This window comes from Toxotes jaculatrix, chromosome 8, assembly GCF_017976425.1.
Source record: "Toxotes jaculatrix isolate fToxJac2 chromosome 8, fToxJac2.pri, whole genome shotgun sequence".
NCBI classification, from domain to species: Eukaryota; Metazoa; Chordata; class Actinopteri; family Toxotidae; genus Toxotes; species Toxotes jaculatrix.
In genome coordinates, this window is record NC_054401.1 from 12,286,569 (window position 1) to 12,302,087 (window position 15,519).

Sequence of the window (15,519 nt, forward strand, 5' to 3'; positions counted from 1 at the left end):
CTGTGTGTGAGGATGGGGTGGGATTCCTTAAAGTTATACGATGTTTCCACTGAAGCTTGTTCCAAGGAGGAGATGCTTTAGTGTCAAGAACAATTTGTAATCTATTGAAACATCCCCCATTCTATATATAGGATAGACTAGCATAGAATAGGGACTGAAGAACATGTTTAAAGAAAGAGTTTAATTGCTAACTTCGGAATGAAAGGACTTCATATTTCAAAACACACACACACACACACATTTTCTTCCATTAGTTTTAATAGAACTGGACCTTAGGAAATTAACAGTGGTCATACACTGATCAGTTAAAGCTGGTGGAAACATACGTCATTTTGTGTAAAACTTAACATTTTCTAAAGAAGTCAAAACATAAAAAAAAAAATACTACTGGGTGGTAGCAGAAAAAAACTATGCCTAAAAGCATAAAAATAAAAGGCTTCAAATCTTTGACGTCATGCACACGTAGGACAGAGAGTTGAGAAGATGGAGATGTCACATGATCTTCTGTCATTTGTAGAACCTGGGTGGAACATCAGAGTACCTCGATGGACCTGCAGAGCCACAACATGCCAGAAACATTAAAAAAGCAGAACATTTTGACTTCCAAGTTATTATATTTTAAATATGAGAAACAGGAACATGAACACTTCCTGTCTGGTTACCTGAGAGACTACTTAAGTATCGGTCACTAGTATTTGATAATCTGGAAGGTGTAGAGGAGAAACTTGAAGAGCTCATTGACAAGCTGCTCAGATTAGAACCCTGCGGAGGAAATGAAGACAGAAAATTTAAGAGGAAACAATACGCTTATTCCCAAATACACTAGTTTCAACTGAATTATAAGAATGAAAAAGTAAAAGATGGCTTTGCTTGTATTGGTTTCAGATATTCAAAAACATACTGAAATTGTCAGGCTCACAGTTACAATTATATTGGAACTAAACTAACGCATAGTAGGCTAAATCAAAATTAAGAATCGATCTTTAACATTTCATTTAACATTTTAAATGAAAGACTTGAGAATGGGGTTGTGTTTTTCCATACCGCTGATACACTCCTCAGTCTGTACTCCATCAGCACATCTGTTAGTTTCTGTGTCACCTTCAGCACCAGTTGTGCATCACTCTCATTCTCTATCCGGAAAGTATCCTAAAACGCACATTTTGAGAAGTTACTGTATGTTTGGACACATTTAATTTACCTACATTGACATTAAGTTGGGGAGGAACCTATTGAGAGAAAAGAGACACATACCAGGTAACTGAGCAGTGTATTAGGAGGGTTGCTACTTTCTGGAGCTGCTCCCACCAAGCCTGGTCTGTCCAGTGGCTTGTCCATTGGCCTATCCATTAAGCTACTCCCCATTTGGCCCCCTCTGTACTCGTCAGGATACATTCTGCCTGTGCTCTCATTCAGCAGTCCACTCCTTCCAAAGCCAACTCTTCCACCACCAGGGCCGAAACCATCTCCACTCCGAGGGGGGCGATGGCCCATACCATCTGGGAAAGGTCTCAGATCCATACCAGAGTCAGGAAAATCATGCCTGTTCGAGTACCCTCCAAAACCGGGCTCCCTATACTCTTCCACTGGGTAGTCAGAGAAAGGACCGCCATGAGGAGGAAACTCCCCTGGAAACCTTGGGTCAGAAAACCTGGGACCTGCAAGAAAGACATGTTCATTACATTTAAACAGACACAGGGCAGAATAGAAGAGGGATGCACATGTACAGATGTGTTTCAAATACAAACATTACTCACCAAAGGGTGGTCCCTTAAGTCCCATCCCTGGAGGAGGTGGAGGCATAACTTTGGGAGCAGCAGAGCCTGTGAGAGATAAAAGAACAACAGATATGAACACACCTCAGAAAAGCAACCATCAAGGAATCCTTTATTAATAAAGTTATTCACAGCAGAGTAACTTACGGAGTCCTTTGAAAGCAGCTACTTCATAGGGCTCCTTCAGGATCACCTACAACAGCAGGAAGAGAAAACTGTCAAATTTAATGAACTTTAATTTTAAGGAAAGGCTAGATATTAGTGCTCCCATAAGTTTAGAGTTTTGAACTCCTGCCTCGCAGAATTATGAATCACTATTCATAATTCTTTAAATTATGAAACAGGACCTTTTGGATTGTATTTCATCTTCTCACCATCACCTGTTTGCAACATCCCCAAGCCAAGAAAAAACCCTTAAGCTTTTAAATGTAGTGCTATTCTCTGTCTGGATACTCCAAAACACTGCCATGACACAAATTTACATTTACACTAATCGTTATTGCCAAGAAACTCTTTCCAATACCACAATGTGTTTTGATCTAGAAGGGTCAGACTCTCACCTTGAGTTGGCCCCTCCCTTCTGTTTTCTCCACCTCAGCTGCAATGTCTTTAATGTTCTTCCTTACAACAGGGTCTCTGATGGCCTCTTCTTCCTCAAAGGGGACCTTGTCAGGGTGGGCCTTTTTCTGTGTACAAGGAAGAGGAAAAAAAATAAATATTACAAATAATTTTACAATCTTGTGCCTTAACTGCAGACTAACAAACCAGCAATACTCACCAAGTATCTAAAGCTGTGTTTCCAGCCTTTCACATGAGCAACCATATCATGCTGCATGCGGTACACGGCGCACAGTTTGCACTGGTAGTGTGGTGGGACAGATTTACTTGGGCTGCGGTACTCCCACACATACTGAAGACCTGTAGACGTAATGATCATTGGTTATGGATTTCAATATAAGAAGAAAAGGAAGTAGATGTGAGGGAAATAACCCTTCTGCTTACCAATGACACACTCTGTGACTCCCTTCAACTGTTTGCTAAGAGAGGGCATGGTCTGGATAGTTGTCCCTTTTGTGAACACTGGGAAAACACAACAATGGTCAGCGCAAAGCACAAAGGTTCACGTCCAACAAACTCGTTCAGCAAACCATTCTGTTATACATGTCGGGGTAGAAACCTGTAATCAGAATAATCTTTGTAAAGCAGATAGAAAGTGTGCTGTGTTCTTACACTAGGAGTGACAGCCAATTAATTTCACTCCGTCTACATTAGCTGAGCCACCAGTAGAAACCCAAACTCCTCATGTGTGCTTCTGAAAGCTGGGGGAAGAACGGGAATAGCAGTCCCCCGCCCCCACCTAGGCCCAAAATGGGCTGCAGGACACCAGCTCCTCTGCTCCCCTGCCACAGAAACATCGCTTCTGTGTCGCACTAATGACGCAGTCCAGCTGCGAACGCATGACAAAAATCATGCAGAATTTTAAATACTGAAAAAATGGAATACTGCATTCAGCAGTGTTAAAAATAGTTTATAGAGAAAACACAGCACAAAGAGTGCATTAAAACTTCATCAGCAGCCATTGTAGATGTATGGTTGCATTACTGTAGGTCCCACTGTTTTAAGACCATGTGTAGGTGTCGCTGGGGACTTGCAGAGCTTAAGGTGCTGGCCTTCAAGGTAGCAACATCTTAGGAGAATGGGTTGACATGTCTGAAACTGTCCAGTAAAGGTCTATTTTTAAAACCATCTTAATGTTGATAATTGGATTTTATACATAGGAAACTTGTTGCAAGATACTGGAAAATGTTTTGCAAGATTATTTCTGCAGTGGCAAACACTGATCTCCGGAGACCAAAACCATGGATGGCACCACAACAGCTCCCATCTCAAGAGATTGAGAGTCTTAAATGGTGGTGAACATGCCACCACCCATGACATGAAGCAGGGAAATCTCAAGCTTCAACTCTCAGCACTGGCAGTAGCACTGTGTGTGCAGGACTTACCTATGTCAGCAGAATGCTGCGGCTGCTTTTTCTGTCAATGGAGGGAATAAACCCACATGAAGGAGAGAGACACATACAGGCATTAGTGACAGGATGACTCTTTGCAGAGGACTGAACTCCTCGTTCATGTCCACCACACTATGTATGCCATACAGCCATTATTTTCCTTATTCTCCATGACCCCTGCACGAAGCAGCGGCAGTCAAAGAGACAAGTGTATGAAAGGCTTCTACATCATGTAGTGTGGGGATTAGTCTAAATTCTCATGAAATGAGAATGTAGAACAATAGCACTTAATTTCTTGTTCAATGGGGAGGAAAGAGAAGGAGTTGATACACTGAATGAAGGCATAAACACAAAGTTCAATATGCAAACACGTGCACAGTGGCCACAATAAAGAACACTGAGGTCAAGACCTCTGTAATTTTCCCAGGAAAATGAAACTGCGACATTGCATCAAGTCTATGCTCTTCTACCACTGTGTATTGTGGCCTTACACACAGTGTGGCGTGTTTGGGAGCCCCAAATCCAAGTTTGGAAGATAAAAACAGCAAACGCAAATGATGTCATAACAACAAAACAGCCTCCCCCCTCCCCTTTACATGTATGTCCTCATACATAAAAATCATCTGAACAGAAATAAAATTTGCTTATATGTTTTGTGTATTGTGTTTTAACTACTTTTAATACCAACATTTTAAAGAAGTCACTCTATGAGTCCTGCTAAACATTAGACCTTTTTGGTTTTGAGCGTGACAGCACTCAGAAATAAAAACTGAGTTGCCTGCCATTAGATATTGGTTCAGAGAACCACGTTTACATCAAACATAAAGCTCAATGTCAAATTTAAAGAGAAGTGATAACTGTTTCGGAATAACACAGAAATTCCTTAATAACAGCGAAAACAGGCTGCTGATGAGAGGCGCAGACCCCAAAGAGTGGGTCTTCAGTGCAAATTCAACCAGGCCTGAGAGCACAGGGGCTGGTACAACCAAAGTCCACCAGCCAAGGAGTGCTGCTGCCTGGCTCTCCAACAGCCAGCGAACAATAACAAGGCGACTACAGGAAATCACAAGTTTTCTTCTTGAGCGGTCAGCATCATGCGTGTGAGGAGTGTTGGTACAGCATCGGTGTGAGCCTTACCCTGGCATTCTTCCTTTGAGTCTGCTGCGGCCCATTTTTTGGCGGAGGCTGGTTCACCGAAGCTTGAGCCTCCATCTGTTCAGTTTCTCCCCTGTGGAGTTCATATTAAAAATCATTCAAACTCATGATCTATCTGGATTAGCAGTAATTAGTTGTACTTGCGTAGATCACGCAGGCCCAGCCAAGCCTAACGTTAAACACTGAGCTAGCTGTGAGAAATGTCTAAGCACGTTCAAACGCTTAATACAACCAGTATCTCCACGAGTTAAAAAAAAAAAAAAAAGGATAACATTACATAACTTACCCGAAATATTTTAATAAAAAAACAGTAAGATGCCTGCTGAGAGATCATGTACCATCTAAAAACACATTACGGAAAGCCTCTTCGGTGGGAGTGGACCACAGGAGTGGACAGCAGTGCTTTCGCCGGTTAAAAAAAAAAAAGAAAGAAATTAACTAACTAATTTAAACCGAATAAGCTATCATAACTAAAACAGAATTTAAATTCGTTACATTCAACACTGTCGCGCACTGTAAGGGAATAATAATAACAATAATATTTCTAAGGCAGTTGGGCAGACGACTATAAGGTGCGTTCGTTTTATACGCCAGAGCTCACCGCAACACCTTTCTGGAGTAGAATTGGACAGGAATGTGATATTTCTCAGGGCACCTGGGGACAGTTTTGTATCGCATTCGTTTTATCTTCAAGTTGATGCGTAAAATATTTTATGGCAATCTTAAAAAAAAAATCTGTGGCGTCCCAGTCATGGAGGTTTTCTATCCCCGCCGCCGTTTCTACTCTGTGCATCCATTGAGTTCGCGGCTTTGTAAACATGTACACACACCGTTAGAGGACCCAATACATCACCACGAGATTGCATACAGAATATTTTCTTTTTATATGTAATGAAAATTGTTAACAGGGCGACCGTTTTATAGTTCTAGACGCTAATGATAATTTGATGCCAAAGCTTTGTAGTGTGGTAAGTAAAAGAACTAGCTCTCATGCATGATGCTAAACTAAGGAACGAGATAGTTAGCTACAAGCTAGCTAACTAGCTTCCCTTAACTGACTATTCAGAACAAAAATTGAGCAATGCGTGTAGTTTGTGCTGCAAAATGTATGTTCTAATGTTCCAGCAGGCCAGCACCATAGTCCAAGCTTGTGCTAGTGGTCACTATTTTTTTCTTGAAATTAATACACTCATTCATTGTCATTATCTCACTTTCGTGCCTGGTAACACAGACAGCAGCCTAGACTGCAGAGATGAAGGCCAAGAAGAAGAAGAGACAGGATGACTTCCAGAAGGTCAAGTTAAAGGTGGGAAAGAAGAAGCCCAAAGCTGATAATGCCACCAATACTAACTTCCGCTCAAAAGGAATCCACCTACCTGAACAGCTGAAGAGAGACGCAAGTGGCCCCACCACACACAGACAACTTGGTATCAATGTGAGTCCTTTATCTGTCTCTGTCTCCATGTGTTGCAGTTGTCAGAAAAACATAACAGCCCATGTTCACTGAAAGTTGCTTCTTTTTTTTTTTTAAACTCTGCAATTTGTGTTTGTCTTTCTCTCCCGTTCCCTGCTCTTTACCAGGACCTCCTGTCTCAGCTCCACCATTACAATGCCAATGTGAAACATAGTGCCTTGTTGGGTTTGAGAGAGCTGCTGTCCCTTAATCCATCTCTGTTAGAGCAGCATCTCTCTCGTCTGCTTTCTGAAGTTGCAGCTGTTTTCACAGACAAGGATGGCAATGTTCGTGTGGCAGCTACACGTGTGCTCAGGTAAGAGAAACAACAGTGATGCAGAAACACAACAATACATTAAAAATAACACTCAGCTTTTGTTTTTTATCTCAAATAATACTGTCTAAAATTGCTTTTAGGTTCATTGCACAGTCCGTGCCTGCGGAACGAGTGGCCCCCTTTTTTCCCCTCCTCAGTGCCCATCTGTCTTGTGCCATGACCCACATTGAGGCAGGCATCCAGGAGGACGCAATGAAAGTTCTTGATGTGTTGCTGGAACACTACCCTGCACTGCTAGCAGCACGGCCAGCAGTCCTCCTCACCAACTTCCTAGAGTTGATCTCCCACAGACAAAATAGCGGAGGAGCCAAAAAGGCCCAGGATGCCAAGGGGCGGACCTGGGCATTGTCAGTCAGTCTCAACAGGGCTGTGACTAGCCAGCAGTGGCGGCTCTCTGTGCTTCTTAGGTACAGAGACCACATGCACACAAATTCACAAAAATCGAAAATCATAATTGTGGCTGCTAACCTTGTGTTTTTTTTCACTCATGTTTCAGACTTGGACGCTTTCTGCAGGCAGTAGTTGAGGAAAGGGTTGCAGAGGAAGGTGACATGTCTGTCGCAGGTGAAGGAGTGTTTGGTTCCACTGGAGAAGGTCGGATTACACCTCTGTTTCTCAACTGGGAAGAGCTCACCTATAGTAAAGTTGGAGTTAAGTTGTATGAACATTCAGGGGCCAAACCAACTCCACGGTCCACCTTCAGACTCAGGTATGATACCACAAACTCTTGAAACCACCCAGGAATGAAAATCACAAACAGCCTTTATATGAACATAAGATATAACACATAATATTTTTTAAATATTATCTCACTGTGTAGACCTGAGGTGGATCCTGGAGCTGCAGTGGGTGAGAATCTGGATTCAGCTGAGGCTGTTCAGAGCTTTGCAGCTACACTGGTGCCTCTGCTGCTGGAAGTTTGGGTTGAGGCCAGCGCTAGTGACAGCTCCTGGAACAACACTGAGGCCGCTCACCTGCTCACCCCGGACGCCATGTCAGTAATGTTCCAGGTGTTGTCTATTCTGCAGCTGCTGAGAAAATTGGCACCACATCAGGAGCACCAGGATGCGCTGGTGAGATGAGGAATGCACGAATATCAAACAGTTTCTTGTACAAGAAATGGTTTGCTAAAGAAATGACTGAGTGCCTTGTGTTTGTGTAGGACGCATGGTTCCGTAAAGAATACCTGGGAGATTTTAAGCAGCACTTCATGAAAAACTTTCCCTATGGTTCTCAGGACATACCCAAACATAAAAAGAAGGTTGATCTCAAAAGGTGAGGAATATCAGTGTTAAAAAGCATTCATCCTCCCCCCTTCTATTATTGATAAATATATACATGCATTGTTGTCATTACCTATTCTGCATGACGACCTAAACTAACTGTGATTACCCTCATTTTGCTGTCCTCTCAGGAGTAAGCAAACTGCAGCTGTTCCAGGTCTGACTGTGGAGCCTTTGGCCCTAAACATCACACTTTGCCAGGTCATGGTGTCCCTCAGCCAGAGGCAAGGACTCGGTCGAGAGATGGATGGAGACTGGTTGGCGCTATTGAGGACCTTCGTCCGAGACACTCTGAGCAGTGGTCTGAAACTGAGCTACAAGCAGCTCCACATGCTGCTGGGTACTGTGTGGAAGATGGTGCTTACACAAAGGAGCAAAAGTAAGCATGTATAGTGTATTTGTAAATGTGTGTCCGATTTAATAAACACAGAAGCACGAGTGTTATTAATGAGACAACGTGAGCCACAGACCATGCACATGTGTGTTCAGTGCACAGTTCGATGACAAGATTGTGGGTCGGTACTAGTTTGTGACTGATTTGAAGACATTTTTTATGTTCAGTCACTTTTAATATTAATAACTATTTGTGTATGTGTTTGTGCAGCAGTGACAGAGGACCTGTTGGCAGCAGTGTATATCTACTATAAACAGAAGCACCTGACTCTACAGACGCGATCTCTGCTGCTGTCTTTCTACAGCAAACTGTACCTGCAGGAGCAAGGTCATACACACATAGCCAGGTAATCTCATTCATTGTCTTTCAGCATGTGAGATCTTTAAGCTGAAGATCTACAGTTCTTGTTCACAACTGAATGATTTATTCATAACCACAGTAACAGTACGGTAACAGTAGCAAAGTAACAGAAGCTCCACATTGTAGCATTTTGAATATTAAATGAGATTATAAGAGATTTTTATGAATTCAAATCCAACTTTTTGGAGAAAACACAATATATATGTGGTACAAGCTCAGTTTTCACCACAGCATTTTAGAATTATTTGAGAAAGAAATCTGATAAGATGAATATCAGATTAATTGGTGAATATTTAGACGATAACAAAACTCACTGCCTCTCAAAACTCTTGGCACTCTTGGCAAAATTATTAACACTTGGCACTGCATATATAAAATTGAATATAAAAGTATGATTATGAGAGCTGCACTGCTTATTTGTCATCTAGAATTCATCAAGAAAGTAGTTTGGGTGGGTTGTTTACAATAAATTCGACATTTCCAGAACACCCACCATGCCTTTTCCCGTTTAGAAATTCACAGACCAGTGACCGTTTAGAGAGCTCGTTGTTCTCGTTCATCTAGTTAAGAGCAGAAAGGGTTTATGATGACTATTTGTCGTACTGTTTAGATGAAATGACATCTTAACATGACGTCGTACAATTGATCTGTCAAAATTCAAATGAAAACCCTCAGTTGTGCCTTTATATTAGTACACATCATTCCTTACTGTAACCGTGGCAGTGCTTGTTTCACGTGCAGTTCTGTATATTATCTCTCCCTCTTTCTCCCTGAAGGAGTAAGGTGCTATGTCGGTGGTTGGCATCTCTTCCGGTGCAGTTGGCCCAGCTGGGTCACCGTAACCCTGCCCTCTCTGCACGACTTATCCTGTCCATCCAGGCTGCTGCTTCTCGAGGAAACAAGGATCTGCTGAACAGTCTGCAGACACACGCCTGCAGGCTCTATGGTAAACACACTCAATTAGACAAAAGGACAAAGAGAAACCGATCAGAGGTTTGGGCAACAACATCTGTCACTGTTAATATTAGATATGATTATCACACCTGTGTCACAGCCATGCTGGAAAACTAAAAAACTATTTCCACCAAGTCACACAGGATAGAAAACTGCCATTGGACTCACCTCAGTCAGCGATGGTTCATCAGGTGTCAGCTGGTAAATACCTGTTCTGCCAACACTGATTAGAGTTAAGGTCAAGAGGTGGAGCATGTTTACAAATTTCACAGAGAGCAGGGTGCCAGCGATTTTCTGCTGTGATTTAGTTTTTGCTTGTTCTTTATCTGGCTCATCAAACACAATTAATGTGTAGTTCCAGCTTCTGATTCAGGAACATTTAATTCAAGGAAGATGCTGTAAGAGCAGAACTTTCTGTTCAGCTGTTCTCTATTTCCAGGATTGAATGAAAGTTTAAAAAAAAGTAAGAAAATGTTTAAAAAATACATATTTTCATATGTGTAAACAGTATGATATGGTATAGAAGGCAGAAACAAAATGGCCTGGTTACAAAAAAGAAAAATCTTAAGACACAAGGTACACCCTAGTTCCCCTAGGATGCGATGAAACTCCATGTTTCCCACCACAGACAGCGCTCCAAAATTGAACAGCAACCAGAGGCAGAAAGCAATAATAAAAAAGTGCTGGAAGGCTGTCCATATCCACTGTTCAGAGGATGGTCAGACAGTTAGGCTGGTGTGTGACAGAGGGGGCCAGGAGTGGAGAGAGGGGGTGGGGGTCAGTGTTCTGATAGAAACTGCCGCAGAGCCAGCAATTCAACATCACAAGACTCCTTTTGTCTGAGGGCTTTTGACATCAGCATGTGCGTCAGAGACAGACAGAACACCACATACACACACACACGCACACACACATTATCTGAGCCCTCACTGTAGTGGCCATGCCTATGTCTGTCTCCTTTTTTTTACTAGTCCTTAACATAGTCTGGGTTTCATGGTATCGGGCTAATTTTCTTGATAGAGCTTCACGTTATATCCCCAGAGGGTGCAGTGCTTTGCTGTCTCTGCGTGACAGCAAAGCACTGCACCCTCTGGGGATATAACGTGAAGCTCTATCTGTCTGTCTCATTTTTTTTTTACTAGTCCTTAACATAGTCTGGATTTCGTGGTCTCGGTCTAATTTTCTTGATAGAGCTTCACGTTAGATCCCCAGAGGGTGCAGTGCTGTGCTGTCTCTGCGTGATTACATCTGAAGCATGTGTCTGTGTTTGTGTGTGTCCACGTGAAGATCCACAGGAAGGAGTCGTGGTGCTGTTACCAGCAGAGTCCCAGCAAAGATTGGTGCAGCTGCTCTACTTCCTACCCAAGATGTCCCAGTCTCTACTGGCCAACCTGAGCTGCTGCTGCACCGCAGGACGAATCTCTGCTGGACTCGCTGCCTCTCTGATTCGTATCGTACACTTTAGGTGAGCTTGAAAGTCTTCATAGACCTAAGGAGGGCACATGAAATCACTTCATTGCCATGTGTGTGTGAGGAGACAATCCTGTCTAGGAAAGAGATGGGTGACAACAGATGCATGCCCCTACTTTTGTAATGACACAAATCAAACCTATCAGGCAGTGGTGGTGGACACACAGAACGCACTCTTGCCATCCACCATCAGATGGCAGTGTTGTGCTTCCACAGAGGAATCACTTGCATTTCATCTAGTTTCTTACCTGTCTGCTGACAGGTGCTGATGTGGATGTCCCGGATATTTGATATTAAACTTTCTGGTGACAATAAAAGCAGTTTTTTTTTTTTAAATTCTGTAACTCACCCTCAGACTACCTTTTCCTGTGAAAGTGTGTGTGTGTGTGTGTGTGTGGCTACATGCGTTTGTGTGCCTGACCTTTTGCTTGTGTCAGTGGGGCAGTGTTATGTATGTAATTTTGAGTGGAGGGAGTGCTGGGTTCATAGGGGATTGGATGTGTGTGTGTACTGGGTATGATACAAAGAGCTCTTTAGGAGGTTGGAATGCAGCGTCGTCATGGAGTATTGAGAAGACTGTCTGCATGTGCCTCCCGGGCTTCTCAAAATGCACTGTTATTCACACACATTTCCTACTGTTACAGATCTATCCTCTCCTCAGGACAAGGAAGAATTTTTCATAACTGTTTCCGTGCGCTATTACACTCGGTATTATTCTCTTACAAAACTCAGCATCATGAATAATCCTAATATGATACGGAATATATAAGATGAAAATTGTTTTTTGAAAAGAAATGTAAGTGGTGTGTCTAATAAGTGTAAAATGTTGAAAGGCTGTATAAATTACAGGCTGTAAAAATGTCTGATGCTCAGAATGATGTGGCTTTTCAGCTTTGTCTTTAACTCTCAGTTTTGCGTCAATAATTGTATAACATGTCCAATGTTCTCCAGGTCATCTCTGAGTGGCTGGTCGGTTGGGAGCCAGGAAGCGGCTCTGCAGGACGTGGACTACATCAGCTTCCTGTTCTCCACCTTGACGGGCTTTTCGTCCGACAAGCTCGTCTCCCTGCAGGAGGCCGGTGACGAGAGCGCCCTGCCTCCTTCCCCTCTCTCACCCCTCAGTCTCTACCCTACTCCGCTGGAGCAGTTCACACACCACTGGGACATTGTCGAGGTGCGTTCACCGCACAGTCTTTCCAACAATCACCCCAAACCTCACAAGCATTATAGTGTAACTCTCACCAAACCGCTGCCACTGAGCAACACTTACACACAGCATTAAAAAATAAATCTAGAAGTGACAGATACTAGGAGGTGAAGGAAGGGGAAGAAAAGACATTGTTTTGAAAATTAAAAAGTGTTGATATTCTGGACACAGCCGTGGTCTTTCAGTCCCCCCTGGTCTCTCTCCGTCTCTCATATAGAGCTCAGAGGGTGGAAGCTTTATCGTGGCACTCCGGCTGAGAGGGGAACGTTTATCGCGTTGCGCAGGTTGGAGATGCGTGGTTATCGGGCATAGCGGATATGCACAAATGCTAATGAGAGCCCATGGCATGATGGGAGAGTGACATTTCTGCACAGAAATTACCGTTAACGTAACTATGCCCTGGGGCAAGTGTGTGTGAGTGTGTGAGCAAGTAGGGGGGCTTATAATCACTAATTCAACTCCTCAATTAAGGCCTCAGATCCTGCCTCTCTCATCTCCCTGTCTGAGTCAATCACAGGCAAGTGGCGAAGGGAAGGAGGAGGGAGGGCACACGTGGTGGCGAGGAGGGGGGGGGGGGGCGGCATTAAGGGACGGTCTGTGTCAACTCTGGTTCGACTAATGAGACTGTTGGATTGTTTTTAATGACAGGGAGAATGCCAACAGGTGCACAGTCCTGACACACACCAGCTCACACTCAGTTCTGCATTTCAACGAACACAGACACACACGCACACCTCAATTTGATAAAAGAAATTTGATTTAGATTTGAAGTTAATGAGGAAAAGCTGAGCCTTATTTTTCACTTTTAAAAAGTTAGTGGCGTGGCAGCTTCTTAGGCCTGAAACCAAATTTGTCTCCACACCCCCCAAAAGAAATTTAGAAATTTAGATTCTGTTAATGATGCTCGTCTTTGGTAAAGGCATCATGCCTTTACCAAAGGCATCATGCCTTTACCAAAGAGCAGTGAAGGCCTCACTTCATCCAGACAGGAATGTAGAAATACTCTGGTATGCCTTTGTTGTGCTCTAGTAATGCAGGTTAATGCTGTTTTAGACAGTTCTTGCCAGTGATTTTCTTTAAAAAACATTGTTTAAGAACATTATTCAATTTTATCAAGTATCAGCTCTAACTGGGTGACATTGCACATGAAAAGCTCGTAGAAATGGAGAACAACAGGGTTTTGTATTGTGTACAGAAAAAAAACTGTGCAATAGAATTTAAATTGTATTTTAAACCAATTAAACTGTATTTTATACAGGAAAAAAAATCAGCTTCAGCGTAATTCTCCCACCTATATATTGAATGCAAAAAGTTTAAAGGAAGTTTTAAAAATCAGACTAACCTAAACGTATCAAATGTACCTGTCATGTTGAATTGCATAGAGTAAAATTTTCTGTCACACTGTATTTGAAAGCAGTATATCAGTGAAGGATTCTACAACAATATAAGCTATTTTTTTTTTAATAAATGTAATGTACCTATTTCATTTATAGGAGGTGTGCCACTGCCTGGAAACTCTGGGTTCCAAGTCTCAGTGCTTTGACATCTTACAAAATGGCATTTGCAAGTACCTGGTGAGAAACTACTTTCATTGATTTGTACCCATTTAGTAATGTTTTCTGTGCTTTATTCCTTCAACTGCTTTTCTTCCCTTAATGGAAAACAAATAAGTATCCTGTAAATGCTCTGTCTGTGTGTGTGTGTGTGTGTGTGTGTCTCTGTCTCTCTCTCTCTCTCTCTCTCTCTCTCTCTCTCAGACCAAATTGGGAGTGGTTCCTGACAGTATGGCGGCCGGGCTGCTTAGAGCAGTGTCCAGATTACTGGACCTGTCCGTCCTGCCCATTGAGCCTGTGCTGCGCTTCTTGTCTCAGTGCTGCCTCAGCCTGCTGGCTCTGCTCATCACCCTGCAGCAGGAAGCACCTGCCGAAACCAACCACAAAAGGTGCAAAAGATCTCCTATTGACCTTAATAGCAGCAATTTGCCGTTTGCCACTGTGATAAAAGTGATAAAGATTTACAATCATTTGGGTTAAACCACCTTTGTGGCCCATTTGCAGGGAGGCGATTTGGGGTGCTTGTGTGTTAGCGCTGAGCACTGTTCCTCGCCTGCTGCGGATGGTTCTGCAGTTGTTGCGTGTTGGAGATCTGAGCGAGGAGGAGCTGCCCCAGCTTGGACAGATCCTTTCAATGCTGCTGCAGCACACACCGCTCCACAACCAGCTGCTGGCCAACGCTGCTCTGCTGCAGGAGATCATACAACACCTCACGGTAACCACAGGCAACACGTATAACGGAGAGACATGCAGTTTAATGTGTTTGGAACATTCGGATTGGAAGTATGGTAACCTCTCATGGAGGATGTTCACCTCATTTCTTTCTGTGTGTGTGTGTGTGTGTGTGTGTGTGTGTGTGTGTGTGTGTGTGTGTGTGTGTGTGTGTGTGTGTTTGTGTATGTTTTTCAGAGGTACTCCCGTTCTGCAACCAGGGAGCAGTGGCTGACAGATTTGCTTTACTGTTACAGCCTCACCGTGGCTCATGGCTCCTCTGCTCACCGTGGAAACCTGGGCCTTCGAGACATGTACTGACCGATACGCCCACCCCACAGGTGCCTGGTGTGTTGCTCAGTTCACCCTCTCAAACATCTTACAATCACTTTGACAAACAAAACACTCACAGAGCTCAGTGCTGATTAGTGTAGAAGAAAATGTTCAAACAGGAATACCATGGAAACATTTTTTTTTTATTGTGAGTGACGACGAATACTCCACATTGTTATTTTAAGGACTTCAGCTGTTTTTCCTGTTTTAAGCTGCCTCTTTATTACTTCATTCTTAGTCTGGTAATTGTCCTTTTGCCTCTTCTGAGTATTGTTATTGTTGCAGAACATCGTTCAGTCCTCATTGGAGTACCTGATAACTTTTGATTAAAAAAAAAAAAATCCTAAACTAAAAGAAAAAAGCAAAATAAAGTTAAATCAATTAAATTGGTTCCAATTTTTATTTTTTATAAAGCAATTAAAAAGCAACAACACTGAGGTATATTTCCAAAATTACACAGTGGAGGATTATTTGTGTGAAAATGCATAATAAAGTAAATAAAAACTGCACAGTTAAGAAATACAT

The 15,519-nt window shown here is 42.8% G+C and overlaps 2 protein-coding genes across 3 annotated transcripts; one reads left to right on the forward strand and one right to left on the reverse strand.

Annotated features, from left to right (window-relative positions):
- Positions 1-242: 242 nt before the first annotated feature.
- Positions 243-5,329, reverse strand: si:ch211-197h24.6. Of its 2 annotated transcripts, XM_041045429.1 has the most exons (12): positions 5,226-5,329; positions 4,922-5,012; positions 3,779-3,809; positions 2,778-2,855; positions 2,554-2,693; positions 2,336-2,461; positions 1,923-1,968; positions 1,758-1,823; positions 1,255-1,658; positions 1,045-1,149; positions 663-762; positions 243-551 (listed from the first exon to the last, which is right to left on the reverse strand). In XM_041045429.1, the coding sequence occupies exons 2-12, from the start codon at positions 4,994-4,996 to the stop codon at positions 508-510; spliced, it is 1,215 nt and encodes a 404-aa protein (XP_040901363.1). In that variant the 5' UTR covers positions 4,997-5,012; positions 5,226-5,329; the 3' UTR covers positions 243-507. The 2 variants fall into 2 exon arrangements, with proteins under 2 accessions (XP_040901363.1, XP_040901364.1); XM_041045430.1 differs by lacking the exon at positions 3,779-3,809 and having other exon boundaries at positions 5,226-5,261.
- Positions 5,330-5,742: 413 nt separating this feature from the next.
- On the forward strand, positions 5,743-15,384 carry tex10 (testis expressed 10). The gene is made up of 16 exons (XM_041045224.1): positions 5,743-5,907; positions 6,171-6,374; positions 6,521-6,708; positions 6,810-7,136; positions 7,226-7,438; positions 7,550-7,802; positions 7,892-8,004; positions 8,144-8,391; positions 8,617-8,752; positions 9,543-9,712; positions 11,008-11,185; positions 12,142-12,364; positions 13,891-13,971; positions 14,155-14,339; positions 14,455-14,665; positions 14,860-15,384. The coding sequence occupies exons 2-16, from the start codon at positions 6,192-6,194 to the stop codon at positions 14,980-14,982; spliced, it is 2,832 nt and encodes a 943-aa protein (XP_040901158.1). The 5' UTR covers positions 5,743-5,907; positions 6,171-6,191; the 3' UTR covers positions 14,983-15,384.
- The last annotated feature ends 135 nt before the right edge of the window (positions 15,385-15,519 follow it).